At 31.8% G+C, this 22,127-nt stretch overlaps 1 protein-coding gene across 2 annotated transcripts in view; it reads right to left on the bottom strand.

Moving 5' to 3' along the window:
- Positions 1 to 5,243: 5,243 nt before the first annotated feature.
- Positions 5,244 to 22,127, bottom strand: part of LOC118191583 (actin-related protein 2/3 complex subunit 3-like) — a 34,718-nt gene continuing 17,834 nt past the window's right edge. For both annotated transcript variants that reach the window (XM_035362397.2, XM_035362396.2), the window contains exons 5-7: positions 18,659 to 18,785; positions 8,778 to 8,872; positions 5,244 to 5,643 (exon numbers count right to left, since the gene is read on the bottom strand). In XM_035362397.2, the coding sequence (XP_035218288.1) occupies positions 5,581 to 5,643; positions 8,778 to 8,872; positions 18,659 to 18,785 (285 nt within the window). In that variant the 3' untranslated portion in view covers positions 5,244 to 5,580. The remainder of the gene's footprint in view (positions 5,644 to 8,777; positions 8,873 to 18,658; positions 18,786 to 22,127) is intronic.

Below are 22,127 nucleotides of genomic sequence, written 5' to 3' on the forward strand. Positions count from 1 at the left end.
ATTGGTCAAAAGGAACATGTTTCTGTATTAACACCTCTTGTCCATCGTTTCTATTTGGTACACTAAAGTAAATACTTGCATTATCAGTATTACTATCACTGGTAAAAATCATGCATTTCAGCCTATGAACTGTTTACAGCACTGGATATTTCCAACTTGAAATATTTTTTAATGATTGTTTCAGGCTTGACACTTTTCCCAGTCTGCCAGAATTTACACACATATGCACTACATTCTTCAGACGTTTGATTTTTCTTTTTGGTGTAAGGTCATGGTTTCATATGGTCATCAAACCATTACAGAGTTTAAGAATGACCTTTAAAAGGAGCATTCAACCTCAAGAGCTGGAGTATGAAAGTTAGGCCTCAAGGAACTTATTTCTAATTATTCATGTGCATAAATCACATCCTCAATTTTCAACTGCCTTTTTTTTTTTTTTTCCATGTGGCTTATACATGACAGAATACACCATATACAGAGTTCGTACAGTCCTTAAAAGTCCTTAGGTTTTTTTTAAGAATCGATTTTTAGTCTTTAAGTCATTAATTTTAATCATCTAAAATTTCTGTCTTGTTTTTACGATTGCTGTTTTGAATGTGAATTATCATTATGGAGGAATATTTTTAACAATTCACTGACAAATATGATAATCTTTTGAATGGGTTATAACTTATTCCTATTTCTAATGTAAAAAGTGAGATACTGGAGTTTTTTAGCAATAAATATTTCAAACATAAGTATTTCAAAATTATTTCGTTTTTTCTATGTATGGAACATATCAAAAATGTTTTTAATCATCAGACAGATGGAGCACAACTAACTTTCAAAACTACATCAGGCTTTCAGGTTTCTGATCAACAGATCTCTCTCTAGGCAAGCAGCAGCACTGGCAACAGCCAATCTTCTATTACAAATCATGCTGATTATGATTTTATTTCTCATTTTAACCTATGCCATTTGACATAAAATCTACCTACTATTTATAATCTTCTTTCAAACTACGTCCAACTATTATACGTGTAAAATATTTAATGCTACCTGATAAATTTTATAAAGTGGATTTTATTCTCAAATTTGTTTTATGGTTATGTTTAATAAGAATGTATCCTATTTACAGATTTATTTTATTCTTAGAGGATTATTACAAAAATGGATTTTAGACATAAGTTGATTGAATTTATTCAGCTCCCATTTACTGATAGGTACTTAACTTTTTTCATTAATGATCCTTAAAAGTACTTAATTTCCATGTGCAGAAATGTGTACGAACCCTGCATATATTGCAATATTTGAACTATAAATTTTAATAAAAAAATGTATACTTTTGCTTTAAAAGAGTCAAAATGGTTTGTTAGGTTGGTTATTGAATATAGCAAAAGCTATCTAACTTAAGGGAAGGGAAAGCTTTGTGGAGGACATTCTAAGGGGAACTGGCTCATTATCACATTACACACAGTGAGAACCAACCATGCAGCCAGCTTATTAGCTTCGGATGAAACACAGACTGAATTCCCAGTATTCAGCAAGTTTAATCAACTCGACTATTGATGTGCTGAAATGGTTTATTAAAATTGCATGGATCACATTAATGTAAATAAAGTAGAAACAAAATTATCATTCCGATCCAAGTGTCAAGTTCTTTTACTGGTATAAAATAGTAAAATAATAAGTGAGGAAGATTTTAGAAGAACGGGGAGATTTGTTCATTGGTTTATGTATTTGAAAAACTAAAGAAACACAGCATATGTTCTGAAATTAAAATAATAAAATACACCTGCAAATATAGCAAAAGGAAAAATTCAAGAATAAAAACTTAAAATAAATAAATAAAGAATTCTTAGCACACTACTCAAATTTTGCTTTATAAAATATTCCATCATAAGTTAAAAGCTATTTTTACACTAGTCTTCATTTATAATTAATGAATATACATTTAGTAATTTCACGATCATAATTTATACTCCATAGCAGTGGTATCAAATGGGTAGCCCCCAAAGCAATTTTACATGGTCTGCAAATATATTTCCTGAAAATAGTTATATTATTGTGACAAGAATTTGAAGAAAAGGTTCAGTATTTTGGAAATGAATTTTACATAATTTTCATTACCATTAAAAGCAAATGTTATGCTGCAGAAAATCTACAAATGCAGCTAATTAACACTGTGATAAAAGATTTTATTCAAAGATTTGAAGATACAGACTTATATATATATCAATATATCATAAATATCTATGGTCTTTTTTATACATCTTTTTAATACGAGGGCCATCCAGGAAGTAGATTACGTTTCCGTCTGTGTCCGCTGGGGGCGGGGCTAGCGCGGCCATCTTGGGGTCAGAGCGTTGCGCAGCTCAGTCTGCATCTAGCCGTGCTAGTGAGAGGTTCGTGCTGTGCTCCGTTCAGATACTGTGACGGTTTGAAATGTCTGCGTTAATTGAAAATCCCGCGAGGTGCGCTCAGTAATAAGGTTTCTGACTGCAAAAAACTGTAAACCGATAGAAATCTATCGGCAGCTTCGTGAAGTGTATGGGGACAACATTATCACTGAAGGTGGAGTGCGTCAGTGGGTCATAAGATTTCAAAATGGCCGAACCAATGTTCACGACGAAGATCGAAGTGGGAGACCCAGCATAGTGACCGCCGAACTTCTCGAAAAAGTCGATGCTAAAGTCCGTGAAAATCGAAATTTCACAATAACGGAACTTTCTTTGAGTTTTCCACAAATTTCGCGAAGTTTGTTGCACGAAGTCATCAGCGAAAAGCTTGGTTACCACAAGTTTTGTGCAAGATGGAAGGCAAGAAGAGGTAACGAAGTGGTTGAAGGCGCAGGCGGCCGAATTTTTCGACGAAGGAATTTCCAAGCTCGTACATCGCTACGATAAATGCCTTAATTTGTATGGTGACTATGTAGAAAAGTAGTATTTGAGTGTGGCTTTCATCTGTATATAATAAAATTTGTTTCCTATACTTTGTTTATTTTTTTATTCCAAAACGTAATCTACTTTCTGGATAGCCCTCGTATATCTTATCAGTGTAGTTTGGGATGTATCAACCAAACTAAAAGAGCATTAAAGTTTCTTGTAAAGGAACACTAATCTTTGTCTAAAAAGATGCAATTAACAGGTCTTCGATAGCTAATCATAGATGGCAATTTAATTAGAATTTTGACTTTAGATCTGCAGAAATTATCCAAAAAACTTCTAATTGTTAAATGGATTTTCTTGAAGCTTTTCACATTCACAAAGATTTATCTTGTTTAATTAATGACTAATTCCCAGTCCTTCCTAATGTTTTTAAAATTCTATGAACATATTTTTTTCAATTTTCGTTACTTTTTCTACTGATGAATGGTGCTACCTTTTCGTTCCCCTTAGTTCTTTTGGGTATTAATACAACTATTGCTTTTGCTTCGTTGCAGATTTTTTTGCTCCCGTTGTTGCTTGGCCTAATTTTTATAAAGACTTGATTAACTTTTATTCATACTTGTCAAAGGGTAGAAACCCACCACTGCGAATTTTTGTAATACGAGGGCTATCCAGAAAGTAGATTACGTTTTGGAATAAAAAAATAAACAAAGTATAGGAAACAAATTTTATTATATACAGATGAAAGCCACACTCAAATACTACTTTTCTACATAGTCACCATACAAATTAAGGCATTTATCGTAGCAATGTACGAGCTTGGAAATTCCTTCGTCGAAAAATTCGGCCGCCTGCGCCTTCAACCACTTCGTTACCTCTTCTTGCAGCTGTGCGTCGTCATCAAAACGCTGCATAGCCAGCCACTTCTTCATTGCTGGGAATAGGTGGAAGTCGCTCGGTGCCAGGTCGGGACTGTACGGCGGATGAGGAAACAACTCCCACTTAAAAGATTCAAGAACTTTACGAGTGACATTTGCCGTGTGGGGCCGGGCGTTGTCGTGAATCAACAAGATCTTAGAGCTCAACATTCCTCTGCGCTTGTTTTGAATTGCTCTTCTGAGTTTTTGGAGAGTTTGGCAATACCTTTGAGAGTTTATTGTAGTGCCTCTTTCCAGGAAGTCCACCAAAATTACACCTTTTCTGTCCCAAAAAACAGTCGCCATCATCTTCCTTGCCGACATTGTTTGCATGCATTTCTTGGGTTTTTGGGGAGAACTTGCGTGCCCCCACTGCATTGATTGCAATTTCGTTTCACAGTTCACATGTTTCACCCATGTTTCGTCACCAGTAATGATGCGATCGAGTAAAGAGTCACCATCCTTATGGTAAGCGTCCAAAAAGTTCAACGCTGCAGCCATTCGCTGATTTTTGTGGTCCTCTGTCAAGATTTTTGGAATCCATCTTGCACAAAACTTGTGGTAACCAAGCTTTTCGCTGATGATTTCGTGCAACAAACTTCGCGAAATTTGTGGAAAACTCAAAGAAAGTTCCGTTATTGTGAAATTTCGATTTTCACGGACTTTAGCATCGACTTTTTCGAGAAGTTCGGCGGTCACTATGCTGGGTCTCCCACTTCGATCTTCGTCGTGAACATTGGTTCGGCCATTTTGAAATCTTATGACCCACTGACGCACTCCACCTTCAGTGATAATGTTGTCCCCATACACTTCACGAAGCTGCCGATAGATTTCTATCGGTTTACAGTTTTTTGCAGTCAGAAACCTTATTACTGAGCGCACCTCGCGGGATTTTCAATTAACGCAGACATTTCAAACCGTCACAGTATCTGAACGGAGCACAGCACGAACCTCTCACTAGCACGGCTAGATGCAGACTGAGCTGCGCAACGCTCTGACCCCAAGATGGCCGCGCTAGCCCCGCCCCCAGCGGACACAGACGGAAACGTAATCTACTTCCTGGATGGCCCTCGTAATAATAATCACTTTGTTTGGGAGTAAATGTACATTCCTCAAAAGTGAAATTGCAACACCAAGAAAGAATGCACGTAGCATCCAGTAAATGCAGGAGCGAGAGTTGTGAGGTGGATATGCAATTTGTAATATGTACATATATTAAATTTATAATATATAATTTAATAGCTAATAATTAATAGTGTAATTTGTAATATAAACTTATTTAATATATGTATATATTACAAATTCATTGAATATATTAAATATTACAAATTCAATGAATGTACATATACATACTTGCAATATATGTAGCATGTTTTACAGCTGTCTTTTTATGTATATATATCAATGTGCATGTTTTATGATATATACTTTGAGAATTCTTGAATTAAAAGAATTCAACTTTATTCTAAAAAAAGTTTATTTTGCATTTTGAATAATATAAAATTGAAATAACAGAACAGTTTTTTCTTCTTAATATTGAAAATGTGATTTATGGAATTTTTACATCAAATATGAGATGCAAATTAGCAGACATTTTATAAAATATTCATATTTTCCTTCTTTTTTTACAGATTTTCTATACATATATTAAATATTACAAATTCAATGAATGATAAAACAAAATATTAAACAAAATTAGAAAGTACTTTTATACACGAAATATTTAAATCTATACCATTTAATAATTCTCATTCTTAATAATGTTTAAAAATTTTATATTTATAGAGAAGTGTGTGTTATTGGCCAGGTCCAGAGAGACTTTTATCCATGAATTTCCTTTTGGCGAAGCATAGCCACCACTAAAAATATAACATTATACTTAATTTAAACAGTAACACACTCATTAACACAAAAGATAACTCATTCCAAACTGCAGAAAATGCTTTTTTTTGGTAGCTCAGGTTTAGTAGCAATTTACTAAGTAAATGATGGATTTGTTACTGATAATTCAAATGGCTACATATTCAAGAGTTCTTGAACCCTAATCTGAAAAGATCTCATCTTTATTTTACTCCTGATTTATTTTGTTTTTTAAGTCAGGGATTACCAACATTTTTCTTGCATTGTACAACATTTAAAGGAATGGTTTTCTTCATTGACATACAATATATAATATAATTATAATACAAATAACTAATTTGATTAATACATACAATGATTTTGAAAAATGGTTTATTAGATTTATGTTTTATGATTTTTTTATTATTTTTAATTTTACGAATATAAAGAAACAAAATCACAGCTTCTAATTGCATAAAACTTCTATTTAAATTGATGGGATGGCTGCATTTGATGTATTAATGCAATTTTTTCAACATTTAGCAATTATGTATTGATACAATTTATTCCATAAAGCTGCATAATTTAATTCTGAAATCACCTCGCTCAAAAATATTCAACCTGTTTCTTCTTTTCTGTTTTAATTTTGCATTCTTCATGCTTTTTTTTGGTTGCGTTTTCTTGCATTTTACTTTCTTATATTGCACTTACTGCATTAAAAATGTATATATTTTAAAAAATACATTAAGCAATTTTAGCACATTTTTTTTCCTTATAATGACTTTTTCTTTACTACATGATATAGTTTCATAACAACTAACTGTATGTCTCTCTTGCTGGTTTCTCTAATTCTTTCTTCTTCTCCACAGGCAATGAAAAGAAAGCTGGCTGGCTGATCACAGAGGAATAAATGATACACTCTATGACATGCTAATGTGATGAGTGACAGTGCTGTAAGCAAAACTGATCTATGCACCACTGAATCGATAATGATAGAGTAAGACTCGGATATAGAAGTATTGCATCAGTCATGCACAATAAAGTTTATGTTTGAAATTTAAAAACAGAAGTAAAAGAAATGTGCTGGATAGAAAACTGGAGATGCCACTGAAATAGCTGTTTCTTTAGCCCACTTCCTTAAACACTAATATTCAATAATTTGAATTTTGTTCCATGTATTTTTTGTTGCTCCAAAAGGCTAAACAACTGTTATGTAATGCACCTGGCTAAATGACATATCTTGGAGATATGTCATTTGTTGGACATTTTCTGACACCAATATTTCTGTAACAGCATGAGGATTATGAGCTATTCGGCACTTCGCAACATTACTTGTCAGCAATCAAACAAGTATTCTGTATCATGCTACACAAGTAATAGTCAATGCTGTATGACTATACATGGCATCTGCAAGGCATACAGCTTATCACAAATGACTTCAAATTCAAAAATGCATTATGTTTGCGAGTCTGTACTTGGCAACTATTGTCCACTTCATGTATCTTTTCTGCAGCTGATGGGTATATGACATGATTCATACTCATAAGTATGTCACCTGTTGGTGAGAATACCTGCTGCACAATTTCAGTTGTTACCAATATTGCCACCTTTTCAAAATTGCTGATCCAATTATTCGACATATTTTAAAATTTTACAATGTTTCAGGAAAATAAAAATAGTTTTTTTTTTTTTTTTCATTTATAGACAAAAAGTATTTTTTTTATTATTTTACATTTATTACGAATATTAAATTTATTAATTTTAAAACTTATAACCTGCTTTGTCTGCTTTTGCTTTATACAAAATTTAATAGTAAAAACTATAATTACCTAAATTAAATAAAAGCAATCACTAAGTAGCAAGACCAAAATTATGAATTTTACATTTTTGGTTATTTATTTTATTTCATTTATACATTTATTGCATATAAAATAATGTATATACTTATTCAGAACTTGTTTATTTACAGTGAATAATTAAAAGTGAAATTAAGAATTTTTAAACTGAAACTGTCACATTCACTTTAAAATACTTGCAGGTTAGAAACTTAAAATTACATTTTCTGTCACTCCATCCCAATGGGTAAATTTGGGTGGGAGTAAATTTATATTAAAATAAAATACAAATATGATTTATTTTATTTCATCAAAATTTCATATCATCTCAAAAACTGAACAACTTAATAGTTAATCTGATCCATGAACCTAGAAACTACCTTGTCCAGCTGAAAATCAGCCTGATGGCAACAATGGATGTTACAAAGAAGATGCAGTAAACCTGCTCTTTGAGACACATCAGTTTTGTTCTGAACAAAGCTCAAATGGAGGAATCTCAGTTGCTATTCTTTAAATTACACTTTCCTACAGCAAAGGCCTTACAATAGTTTCCTGCATTTGGTACACTCTTATGAGACATTTAAATTCTGACTGCACTTCAAAAATTTTAGTACTTTGTTTTGTAAAGTATTTTGTTAATAAATATACTTAACTTTACATTAAAAAAATAGCTATAAGAATCATTTCAAAAACTATACAGCAGAAAACATAAATGTTTTGTTAGTAATCAATGGAAGAAGATATCTTATATCCCACAGTTTATATGACTATAACGCTATGAATGAATTTTAACTTAAAAATAACATTTTGAAAATTAGTTTTCTATAGCTGCACTCTTGGTTTACTTTATAGTAAATATATATTATAAAATTTATAAGGAATTTAATAACAAAATAATAAATTTATAGCTAAAGAGAAAATTCAAAATTTCCCTTCATGAATAAAATAATACTTTTTATAATTATATTACTTACTCAATCTATGTGTAAAAGTAATAAAATTGATATTTTTCTCGTAAAAAATAAATGCATAAATTAAAAGTATTCAGAAATTTAGGCTTTGATGGAGGTAAGCAATCTAGCACTTTTAGTTAGTTATCTATGTTTTAGATGGTTGCACTAAAATTGGTTGCTGTTTTAATAATTTTTTTTTATTTAATTCATTCATCCTGCCATTTTATTGCTTGTTCAAATTTTAAAATATCATTTTACTAGCAATATCTAAGAAATCAACAAATAACTAAATGCAATAGATCACACACTGCATCACTACCAAAATTTAATAATGAGTAAACATACTTTAAATAACATAAAACATACCTTGCTTGGTTTTCCTGTTTCTGGGTCAAAAACTTTTTCACACAGTCTAAGACCACATTCTTGCCTCAGTTGTTGTAAATATTGCCTCATAGTGTCTAAAATTTAATAAACAGGCATGAGGGGTTAAGCATACACACATAAAGTGTGGCATAACTCCATTTTGAAGAGTTTTGAGTAAATAGCTATAAGAATCATTTCAAAAACTACACAGCAGAAAACATAAATGTTTTGTTAGTAATCAATGGAAGAAGATATCTTATATCCCACAGTTTATATGACTATAATGCTATGAATGAATTTTAGCGTCGAAATTAATATGTTGTTCGAAGCAGTCAATGTTTTTGTCAGTACATCAGCAGGCATTTTCTCTGTTGGCACATATTTAACGTCTATTTCATTTCTTTCATAAATTTCATGAATGAAATGATGTCTAATATCTATGTGTTTAGTGCGTGAGTGATAAACAGCATTTTTCATAAGCTTCTGTGCACGTTTAGCTTAAGAGAGCTTCTCCTGACGCATGCGCAGTTTGTGTTTATCCGCGCGGAGATGATGACGTAACTGTTTATTACGTATGTATGTATATGTAAACTATTCTTGTTTCTTCGCCCTTTTTCTCTGCTGTATGCAACTATGTTTAAGTTAATCTCTGTCATTAAAAATGTTCATTGATATTACAATCTACTTAGGCCCATTTATTTCTTCAATGGTTATGGGCCTAGGAATGTTTCAACTGTGCCTAATTAGCAAAATACTTATTTTAAAATGAACATTTTGAAGTTTTCGAGCATTGAACTCTTAAGCCTAATTCAGTGCAAGAACTGTTACGTCTAATCAACGGTAAGAACTGATCAGCGTTCAGTTAAGCCTATTTTTATAGCGCTCAATCTTGTTTTTTGGCTGTGAGAGACTGTATTACATTATGTCGCATTTGACTACTATAGAAAAGCTCGGAAAAGATAATTTTGACAGTTGGAAATTACAAATAGAAGCAGTATTGATTAGAAACGACCACTGGGATTATGTGACCGGTAAAGCGCTAAAACCTGCTGAAGGAACCGAGGACGAAAAGAAATGGCTCCAAGCTGATCAAAAAGCTCGCGCAGATATAATTCTTGCTATTAATCCTAGTGAACTGTGTCATATAAAGCATTGTGTGACATCAAATGCTGTGTGGAATAAACTCAAAGCCGTATATGAATCGAAAGGACCTGCGAAGAAGGCTACATTATTAAAACAGCTTTTATTTAGAAAAATGGTGGAAAGCGAAACGATGTCTGAACATTTGAATAATTTCTTCAAAATAGTTGATAAGCTTAAACAAATGGAAATTGACATAGCTGATGACTTATTATCGATTCTTCTGCTCTATAGTATTCCAGAAAATTTTGAAAATTTTAGATGCGCCATCGAATCAAGAAATCAGTTACCTAGTCCCGAATCTTTGAAAATCAAAATGTTAGAAGAATGGGAAGCAAGAAAAGGGAAAACGTCTCAAGATTCACAGAATGCATACTATACTGATTATAAAAGAAGAAATCAAGAACAGAAGAAAAATGAAAAATGGAAGGTAAATTCAAACACAAATTTTCCAGCTAAAAGAAATTTTCAAAACTTGAAGTGTAATTACTGCTCGAAAATTGGGTACAAGGCATCTGAATGCAGAAAGAAAATAGCTGATAGAAAATATGCACAATCAAATATGGGAAATCAAGGTTCAATGATGGCTTCTAATTATGAAGAGCAGATTAGTTTAGCTGTAAACAATGCTTATCAGAAGACCTCCTCATGGTGCTTAGATAGTGGCTGTACATCTCACATCTGCAATGACAGAAGGTTATTTTCAGAATTTCACCCTCGAACGAATTCAACCATAAAGTTAGCAGTTGACAAAACAGCAAAAATTACGGGAATTGGAACTGTCCTTATAACAGTACCTAATGGAAATAAGACAAACTTACGCTCAAAAATGTGTTATGTGTTCCGGAATTAAAATGTAATTTGCTGTCAACATCTAAAGCTACTGCAAATAATCGTTCAGTGATTTTTACAGAACGACATGCTAGAATAATAGAACCAAATGGATCTATACTAGTGCAGGCTATTTGTCATGGTGATCTTTATTATATACATCCAAGTGCTGAAACAGCTGCAATGGCACAGGTAAGTGATTTTGTAAAGTGACATCTTAAATTGGGTCATTTAAATGAGTCTGATTTGAAAAGACTTAAGTCTGATAACATGGTTAGAAATTTAAATTTTAATAATACTGAATCTCTAAAAGACTGCAAAGTCTGTATCCGAGGTAAACAATCTGTGCAACCTTTTCAAAAAGAATCAAAATTTCAAAGTGATGAATTACTGAACTTGATTCACTCAGATTAGTGTGGACCTATGAGAGTCCCATTCCATGCTGGTTCGCGTTATTTTGTTACTTTCATAGACGACAAATCGCGTTATGTCGAAGTCAGTTTTTTTAAAACTAAAGATGAAGTGAAAAATGCATTCATTAAATACAAAGCTGCGGTCGAAAATCGTCTAGGAAAGAAAATAAAAATCCTTCGGAGTGATAACGGTCTCGAATATCGCGGAGAAGAATTTAATAAATATATTCAAGAATGCGGGATTAAACGAGAATTCTCTGCACCAATGACTCCTCAACAGAATTCGAGAGCTGAACGCATGAACTGCACTTTAACTGAAATGGCCAGATGTTTGTTACTACAAAGTAATCTTCCCCAATCCTTTTGGGCTGAAGCCTTGAACTGTGCTGTTTATATTCGTAATCGTTGCCCAAATCGTAGCCTGGGAGTAAACAAAACACCTTACGAATTATTTTTTGGCATCAAGCCAATTGTATCTCACTTCAAAGTATTCGGGCAGAAATGTTTTGTACTTAATAAAAGGTCTAAAGGGAAATTCGATCCTCGATCAGAAGAACATATATTTGTAGGATACTCAAATGAATCGAAAGCATACAGGCTGTGGAATAAAAATTCCAGAAAAATCGTTATAAGCCGAGATGTTAGATTCATTGATGAATTTGAAAACTGTACTAATTATGATAAAGATTTAGAAGTTTTATTTCTCGAAAATATTCCTAATAAAATGAAGGAAGAACCTCTGAATGTAAAGCAGATATTGGCTGATGAAATAACAGAAGACCCCTCAAATATGGCAGAAGCATCTGCTGAATCATCTGATAATGAAGATTCTGATTCTGAAGCAATACCTGAAATGCAGATTAAAAGGGGGCCAGGTCGTCCAAAGAAAGTCAAGACTGGGAAGCCAGGAAGACCAAAAAAAGGAGTACCACAATATAAACATAGAAAAGGAAGAAGCACAAATTGCTGAAGAAGATACAAATCTGACATTAGAAGAAGCATTAAATGGAAGTTATGCTGAAGAATGGCATAAGGCTATGCAAAGTGAGTATGAAGCACTTGTTAAAAATGGTGCATGGAAATTAGTAAAGCGACCACAGAACAAAAAGGTAATAGGATGTCGCTGGGTTCTTAGAACGAAATATAATGCAGATGGAACAGTTCAAAAGAGAAAAGCTCGATTGGTTGCTAGAGGATTTTCACAGGAACCTGGAATTGATTTTAATGAAACCTTTGCTCCAGTAGCCAGAGCAAGTTCTATAAGAACGGTGATTGCAAACAGTGCTGAACAAGACCTTATGTTATATCAATTAGATTTTGTTATGGCTTATGTTAACAGTGATTTAAAAGAAGAAATTTTCATGGAACAAGCTAAAGGTTTTGAAGACCAAAATAATCCTGATTATGTTTATGCTTTGCAAAAGTCTCTTTATGGTTTGAAACAAAGTGGACGACAGTGGTATGAAAAATTAGACAAAAAACTCAAAAACTTCGGATTACAACCATTACAATCAGATAAGTGTGTATACAGGATGAAAACATCTCAAGGTGAGTTAATTCTAATTTTATATGTGGATGACTTAATAATAGCAACAAATAGCTGTGATTTATATGCTGAACTTAAAGGTTATCTTTCTAAAGAGTTTAGGATGTTAAAGATTTAGGCAAACTTCATTATTGTCTTGGAATAGAATTTAATCAAGATGTAAATAATAATTCTATTAGTTTATCTCAGCAGAAATATGTTGATAATATTCTACGAAGGTTTAATATGAAAGATGCAAAACCAGTAGCAACTCCTTTAAATCCTAGTGTAAAATTAAGTAAAGAAATGTGTCCTTCTGAAACCGAAAAGGAAGAAATGAACAATGTACCTTATCGCTGTCTAATTGGTTCGCTTATGTATCTTTCTGTGTTTACCAGGCCGGATATTACATATGCCGTCAGTCACCTGAGCCAATTTAATAACAATCGTGGAAAATTACACTGGTTGGCTGCAAAGCGCGTTCTTTGATACTTAAAAGGAACTAAAAATTATTGTTTAAAATTTCGAAAGACTGGAAAAGCACTTATTGGATATAATAATCAATGCCGACTGGACGTCTGATGTTAATACTAGAAAATCGTATACAGGTTACCTATTCAAGCTAGCTGGAAATCCAATAACATGGGAATCACGAAAGCAACAAACTGTTGCATTATCAAGTACTGAAGCAGAGTACATCAGTCTTTCAGAAAGTGCCAAAGAAGCAGTTTATTTACGTCGTTTCCTTAAAGAATTAAATTTTACTGCTGATTATCCAACCATTATATATTGTGATAATCAAGGTGCACAGAAGCTTATGAAAAATGCTTTTTATCACTCACGCACTAAACACATAAATATTAGACATCATTTCATTCATGAAATTTATGAAAGAAATGAAATAGATGTTAAATATGTGCCAACAGAGAAAATGCCTGCTGATGTACTGACAAAAACATTGACTGCTTCGAAACATTCTAAACGCTGTAAATTAATTGGAATAACTGTAAATGATTAATGTTTATTTTTTTTTCAGCCGCCAAACGTCGAAAGGGGGATTTTTGTATTATAAATTATAATACGACGTTTAGCTTAAGAGAGCTTCTCCTGACGCATGCGCAGTTCGTGTTTATCCGCGCGGAGATGATGACGTAACTGTTTATTACGTATGTATGTATATGTAAACTATTCTTTTTTCTTCGCCCTTTTTCTCTGCTGTATGCAACTATGTTTAAGTTAATCTCTGTCATTAAAAATGTTCATTGATATTACAATCTATTTAGGCCCATTTATTTCTTCAGTTAAGCATACACACATAAAGTGTGGCATAACTCCATTTTGAACAGTTTTGAGTAAATAGCTATAAGAATCATTTCAAAAACTATACAGCAGAAAACATAAATGTTTTGTTAGTAATCAATGGAAGAAGATATCTTATATCCCACAGTTTATATGACTATAACGCTATGAATGAATTTTAACTTAAAAATAACATTTTGAAAATTAGTTTTCTACAGCTGCACTCTTGGTTTACTTTATAGTAAAAATTAAATTGTATATTTGTAATACATTCATTAAAAAGTCAATTAAAATAGTGATAAAACCAGAATACTTTTATTGATGATATATGCAATTACAAGTCAGATTTATTGATTACATGGAAAAAAAAAAACATAAATATAACAACATAAATACTAAACACTGCTTTCTCTGGATTTATGCCAGATAAAATTCAACAGAAAAATTATAAAATTTTTAACAGCAGCCTATTTTAAAGTCCTTGATACAATACTAAGTGTTGTAATTAACTTTTGTTCCCCCCTCCATTCACTCTGTCAATGCTCAGTTTTCACAGTAAGGTAAAACTTTTTTTTTTTTTTTTTGGTAGCACTTACGCCACATAACATTCAACAGCAAAATCTTTAAAAGTAGCCTCTCTTTGAATTCCCGATCAAGTGTTAACTTTTTTTTTTTTTTTAGTATTTACGCCACATAACATTCAACAGCAAAATCACAAAATATTTAAAAGTAGCCTCTCTTTGAATTCCCGATCAAGTGTTACAATAACTTTTCTTTGTTTTGTTTGTTTGTATTCGCAATATTATTTATATGGCAAATTTTTACATTACATGTATTACATGTTACATATACATGGCAACATCCTTTTGTTTATGTTGCTGTATTATTTGTATTATTTCTTTAAAAACAACACATTGTGATTGGTGGTAACATCCTTTTATTTGAAAAGTGAAACAGATAAAAAATATGAATTAAAACTAATATAATTTCTGGTGCTAAAACAGAACTGAATAGACACACAAAGGTGCACACCATTACCATCGATCATCGGTTGATTTTCTTTATGACCAATTTAGAAAAATATAGAGATTATGGTATATAAAATACATTATGTTACAATAATACCCCTTTTTTTTTCTTTTTGGTAATCGTTTTTCCACAGACAGTTCTGGAGACAAATTTCATGTTAATTTTTACTGCATTTAGTAAATAAAATTAAACAATATACTATGGTTAAGATACAATAACATGCCGAACAAATAGAAAAAAGAAAGTAAAAAATAAGCCTGTTTGGGGCTTCTATAATTAAAACACAATAACACACCGAACAAATAATTTTGAGCTGAGGATGGTGATTTGGTAAAACCAGCGAAACTAGTCCTGTGAAAATTTGAAAATATAACGCTGATTTTTGTTGTTTGACTTCTAATATACAATGGTACCTCAGCATATGTTCAATTTCGCATATGCGCTGTTTTGACACAAAAGATTTATTACTGTTATATTATATTATTATTTGCAAACTGTTTATTACTGTTATATTATTATTTACAAAAAAATTATTCATTTGTTTCGAATATGACATGAGTTTGATGAGCCACTTGTTAGCACACTACAATCATTTACTTCTTTTGAGACAATGTTATGAGCCCATGAGCATCAGTACATCTGCTGCTATTATTCAGTAAAGCAACCCATGCTATTGGGTTGAAACATAAGTAATGTTAATTTATGTTGTGTTTAAAGTTACGCGGTAAAAATAAAATTTATTGGCATAGTGTTTTGTGTTATTCGAAAGAGAATCTTTCCCTCTACAAGATGACGTATTTGATTTTTTTGTTTGAGCTAATTTTTTAAATTTTTTAGATCATTAAAATGGAGTGTCAAGTTGACAAAAATAAGCATTTTAGACACCTTCTTCATTTTGCGTTTAATCGAGGCACCAATGCTGCAGAAGCTGCCTGAGAGATTTGTAAAGTGTATGGAGAAGGTGGAATGCCTGAATGAACTGCAAGAAATTAGTTTGCTAAATTCAAATATGGAAATTTTGACCTCCAAGACGCTGATTGTTTCGGATGACCAAATGAGTTTGATGAAGAGCGTTTGTATCAAGTTCTACATGAAGACAGGCATCAAATCACTCGAGACTTTGCTGAACGAATGGGTTGTAGCCAAATGACTATAGTTGGACATTTTAGATCTATGGGGAGAAAGTCCATAAAGTCCAATATTTTTTGATTAATTTATTGTTTTTTTGTTTTGCTAAAATAAAAATTAAAAAACGGCCATTACTCAGTTTTTCAACCCAATATAACTGTTTCTAGTGATTTTGTGTTTTTACACATATTTTTTGTAAATTCATTAATTTTTTTATTAATTTAATAATTTTGATGAGTTTCTAGAAAGTTAATGAGAAAAGTCCCCCCCCCCAAAAAAAAAACATTATGATCGCTATGAAGGTGAAAAAAAGAGGATTGTTAAAAAGTATGAATATCTCTTAATACTTATGCTACTATATATAAGATAACACGTGTATCTGGGACTTGGCTATTGGGTATGCGAAATATGATGGTGTCAGAGATTGTGAAAAACAAAGATGCTATTCCATCAGCTAACATTGCAAAGGGGATGAAATTGATTAGCCAATAAATATAAAATAAAGATAACAAAAGTTAGAGCATGTTGAAAAACTGCTTTTGATCCAGCAACAGAAAAACATTTATGTGCAGTGCTTCATTTACGTACATTTTCATTTTGTTATTTTAATATCAAACACCACATTTTTGTTTTAGTATTAAACATTGTTATAATAATATTTTTATAAGAAAAGATTAACTATTTTCTCTCTATTTCTTATTGGAAAAGTTCATTTGGTATATGTCCAAGAATCTAGAATGGATTAATGATGTACACTGAGATACAGGGGTGATTGCGAGATTGCAATCCTTTCTCAAAAATCCTGAAAACTATTGTGATATTTTAAATAATTCAGATATTAATGTGAAATACATACAAGAATACAAACCTATTTTCAAATAATTTTATGGACGAAATATATATGTATTTTAAATAAATAAGTTTAAATAAATTTTGAAACAGTGAAAATTATTTACATTTCTTAATTTATTAAAAATTTAATTTTTAATTTTAAAAACATTTGAAATTCATTAAAAATGTTTTGACTAATCATTTCACACAACTGCTTATCATTTTAATTTTTATAAAATAGTTGAAAAGTTTAGCATACTTTTTTTTTTCTGAGTAAGAGAGGAGGAGTTTAGTTTATACGTAAATCACAGTAGCTCTTGTATGATGTAACATGAAATGCCTTAAGAAAGAAAAGCTCTGTCAGAAAAATAAGATTAGACAGGCAGGTATATTTAACATTGAAGAAGATAGCATGAAGCTGTCGATGGTTTTGGCGACTAATTTTTGTCATCACATTTGGCCATAAACTCCCAAAACCTGGCGATCATTTCGTTAAATTTTGGTGCAGTCTCTATATAAATGTAAGTGGCCCAAATACCTACGTAACTGTATATGCATTCCAGCAATTCCGAGAAACAGAAGATACTGGAAATCTCTTGGCAGATGGGAGAAAACTATATAAGATTGACAAGAGTTTCTATTTTCAGTTCAGAGTTGACTTCAGAATATTGAGACAGCTTTGTGCAAGCTTTGCTCCTTACACGCACTTTACGCTGCATTGTGTTTAATGTTCCTAGTAGGTTGAAGTAATAACTACTGATTGTGCTTTGTCATACCAAGAAGAGCTGAGTATTTCTGTGGAAAGTTCCAGAACTGTAAAGAGTTTCTTTTGTGAAAATAAATTTTACCAAGCTAGCCTCGGCTCTGTGTGAATTCAATCATTATGAACCAGTACACATGTAACAATAATATATATATATATATTGAAAACTGAAACTTTAGTAGATCAGTAAACATTTTGAAGTAGGCATTTGATTTTCACTTATTAGATCAGAATTTGAATTTTTTATAAATATTTACAGATGTTGCAGATAAAAAAACCGCCAGATGCAAGAGAAGGGTTCATGAACTATAAAGAATTTTTAATAAGCCGTTCAGTTATTATTCATTCACTGGTACCTTCACAAACAAGATCTCCAGAGGGATTTTCTGTATTTTTGTGCAATGTGAATAAATAATATTTTGCAGTTGGAGCAGCATCTAGGCTATCAGTACTAAAGGATGTTTAACATTCTGTAATAACACCATTCACATAAATGAATGAAGTTGTAACAATGGGTCTATTAAAGCAAGTTAAATACATTTAATCTATTTATTTGCCATCTTCTTTTAGCCTGAATACTTCTTCATAAAATCAGTTTTTTCTCCCCTGTGTCTGTATAATACAAACAGCAAAAAACACTTTTCTGTGTAAGATATATTTCTTATCTGAGCATACTCAGTCTCACTGAACTTTACACATCTAAAAGTTTAAACTTTAAAATCTCTGAATAATACAACTGTTCTAAAACAAAATTTGAGAAAAATAATGAGTCTTCATTTCATAAATCCTGAAATTCTGGATCTCAGAAAGTAAAAAATCTGCAATTTGAGCTACATTCAGACCACAATAACAACAGTGAGATACCACTGTACTATTCTTATAAAGCTCATATAATTCTTACCCCCTCTTCCGAACTACTTACCAGCATCTGCAGGAGAGGTTGGTTTGGCATACACTGCATTAAGAGGAAATCCAGGATCACCAGGAATATCGAATTTGGCTATAGCTAAGCTGTATGTCTCTTGAAGACCTTGATTCTTATTTGAACACTGCAAAAACATTTTCACACCTGTTTAACTTCACTAATAGGAATAATGGTAAGAAAAAATGCACATGAATTTATGTGTAAATTACTTCATCTAAGAGAGTTAATACATTGAAATGTACAGGAATTATTTGAAAAAAACTTATGGGTACTATTTCCCTAAATGCTGATCCTGTACATAAAGTTCTATTTGTAAAGTTCTTACAATAAGCTCCAAAATTTGGGATTCGGGATTCTCGGGGGGGGGGGGGGGGTGCAGTCAGCCTTTTATTCATCTGTTAAGTATTTTAATTTATAAATATAAAAAAATAACTTTATTTTTTAAGTTTTGGTATTTATCAATATTTTCTGTCTTTTTGTTGTTTAATTTATAAAAACAAGTTAAATAATGATGGATTTCTATATTTTTTGAGTTATCACTACATAATTCACCAATAAATGTCATCAGCAAATGATTAAGTACAAAGAAATAATGGACACATTTAAAATTGCTAGTTCCATTTGAGGATATTCTCTCAAATGGTGTGTCTTTCAATTGCAACTTGGTAAAAGACAGCCATGATTATTATTACATACTGATGTAAGGTGGCCAAGAAGTAAATTTCTGAAACAATTTCATAATTTATTAATGGATAAAAAAGTTTTCTTGAACAGCAAAATCAAGAAGATGCAAATTTAAATGATGAAACTTAGCTGAGAGATTTAGCATTTTCAATAGATTTTATGTCAACATTATGGGATTTAAATTTAGAATTCCAAGAGAGGGAAAAAAGACATTAATTGAAATTATCAGTATTTATACATATAAAATAGAATTTATTGTGCTTTATTATCTAAACAATTTGATGCACTTTCCAGATATGTCTGATTGCAAATAAAACATTAAAATTATACCCATGATGCTGAAAATAAACTATAGAAATTGAAAAGTTGACTGAAAACTTGGAGGTTGGATTTCATGATTTTCAAAAGGTTATTTGTACAATATCCATCTTTCCCTTTTAAAAAGGATTGAAATACCTTATATTGCCACAAAAATTCCTGACACATTTAAAATAATGGAAATATAAAAAGGATTTAGAAAATGAAATTATACATTTACAAAGTGGTCTAATCTTTCAGAGAACATGAAGATTTTTGAAAATCCATCAGTCAAGAAAAATATCTTAATATCACCACATGCAGTGAATATATATATTCCTGTTTAGGATCTATACACTTAAGTGAAGACCTTTTTCATATTTAAAGATTGTGAAGACTAAACATTATTCCTTCATCTTCACCTGCATACACACATACCTGCCAACCTCTAAAAATAAAAATTCAGAAGATTTCTCCAAAATTCAGAAGAACACGAAAAATTAATATCATGCTTTGATATTGAAAAAATAATTTATACAAATAGAAAAAAGAAAATTGTACTTACATTAGTAAATCTCAGTTAAGTAGTAATAAAAAATTTATTAGGAAACATAAAACAAGAACTTAATGTTACACAAAAAAACTATTGCAATGAATTTAGAGTGCATTTTTTGGCTTTAGCCAAAAATTCTTTGGAAAATTTCCTGTCATAACAATTAGTTTCCTCATAACATTTAGCAATTAAAATGTTTTCTAGAGTTTTTGGTGAAATTGAAGAACGAAACATAGTTTTGTTTTTCTTTACAACACTGAAGACTCACTCGCACTCAGCATTACTGTGTGGAATTACGAGAATAGCACATAAAACTCTTGCTAGTCTATCATATTTTGGTGTTCCATCAGCTCTTTTTATTCTTTTTAAGGTACCAACGATGACATCAAGTCTATCTTCTCCAGAACTGGCAAAGTCTTCAAACTGTGCAGCAGAAAATTGGTTCTGTAGTTCATCTAAAGCATCATTATGGCATTCATTTTCTTTAATTGTTAACAAAAATGGAAATTTATCAATAAAAAAACGAATCTTTTCAAAAGATGAATTTTCAATTTGTCAAAAGATGAAACATCCATCTGAAAAGTTGACCGGCGTGATCGGCAGCGCTTAGCGGCATGTTGTGTTCGATGAGGAATGCAGTAAACAAACACTCTGCCAAAATGACATCGGCATCTGAATTCGTAGCCGAATTTGAAAAAAAAATCATCCACTTTCTTTGACGTTGTCGAAGCCGAAGCATTAACTTCACGATTTTTAGACTTAACATGCTTCACAATGTCGCTTCTTCCACCGTGACTTATTATGAAGGCACACACACACACGTTGCAAAATGCATAGTTATTTCCTTTGAAGGATTCTTTAATTGTTGGAAATTCGGCTTTGTGGCAGGCCGAAACTATAGAGAATACGGTTTCTTTGAACTCATTTCGTAACAACGGCGTATTAAGAAAATTCGTAGCACGTGCAAGCCCCCCCCCCAAAAAAAAAAAAAAAAAAAAAAAAAAAAAAAAAAAAAAAAAAAACAGAATCCGACAATCCACGCTCGCTGAGTCCGAGCTGAGTAATTCCCTTGCTGCTGAAGCAAATGCGAAAAAAATAATCTGGCGCTCACAAAGAAAAGAGTGGAAGAAACAAGTTCAGCGCATTGGATTGGCTGGTTATAAGCGGCGAGTTGGGAGAAACCACAGGTTACTGGATTCGAAGTAGTCGGTAGTTGGCTGGCGGTAAAACACGATGCAATTGGCGAAAATCGCTGAATTGGTGAAAAATTCTAAAATTTCGACCAAAAACCACTAAAAACACTTGAAAAAGGAAAAAAATCGTAAAAAATGGATTACTATCATAAAATCGTAAAGACAAACGCATTTTCGTAAAAATTACGAAAAATTCGTAAAAGTTGGCAGGTATGTACACACAAACTGTGAATGCCAGGTTAGAGATATGCATACACAGACTTCTGATTGATGAAAAGAAGATAAAATTTAACCAGTATTTTTCTGCTACTTTTTAATTAATAATATTGTTAATAAAATATGTTGATTTAATACTCCCTTCCACTTTGTCACTTATTCATACAAAAATCACAAGTCTGAATGGTTTGTCATTAATTTGGTATGTAGATGGTTACACATTTTTCAAAAAATTAACCATATATCAATCATGTATATAATAAAAGCAAATTTCAGAGAAGCACTGATATAGGAACCGTATGATGTAGAATCATAGAAATGCTGATTGCGAAGATACTTGATACTTCGAACAAAGAATAGGCAGTTTTAATTTCATTTTTATTTCCAACTGAAACTTGTGGCCACAATCAATTGACACTCTAGTAACAACTATTCAAGAAAATTTACATTTTTGATACTGTTGTGATAAGAAACAAGAACAGCGAAATAACCCACACAGCATAGACAGAGAAGCTGAAGTGCG

Source organism: Stegodyphus dumicola, chromosome 1 (assembly GCF_044657685.1).
Source record: "Stegodyphus dumicola isolate Sdum_Otavi_A_Nest chromosome 1, ASM4465768v1".
Classification (NCBI taxonomy): domain Eukaryota; kingdom Metazoa; phylum Arthropoda; class Arachnida; order Araneae; family Eresidae; genus Stegodyphus; species Stegodyphus dumicola.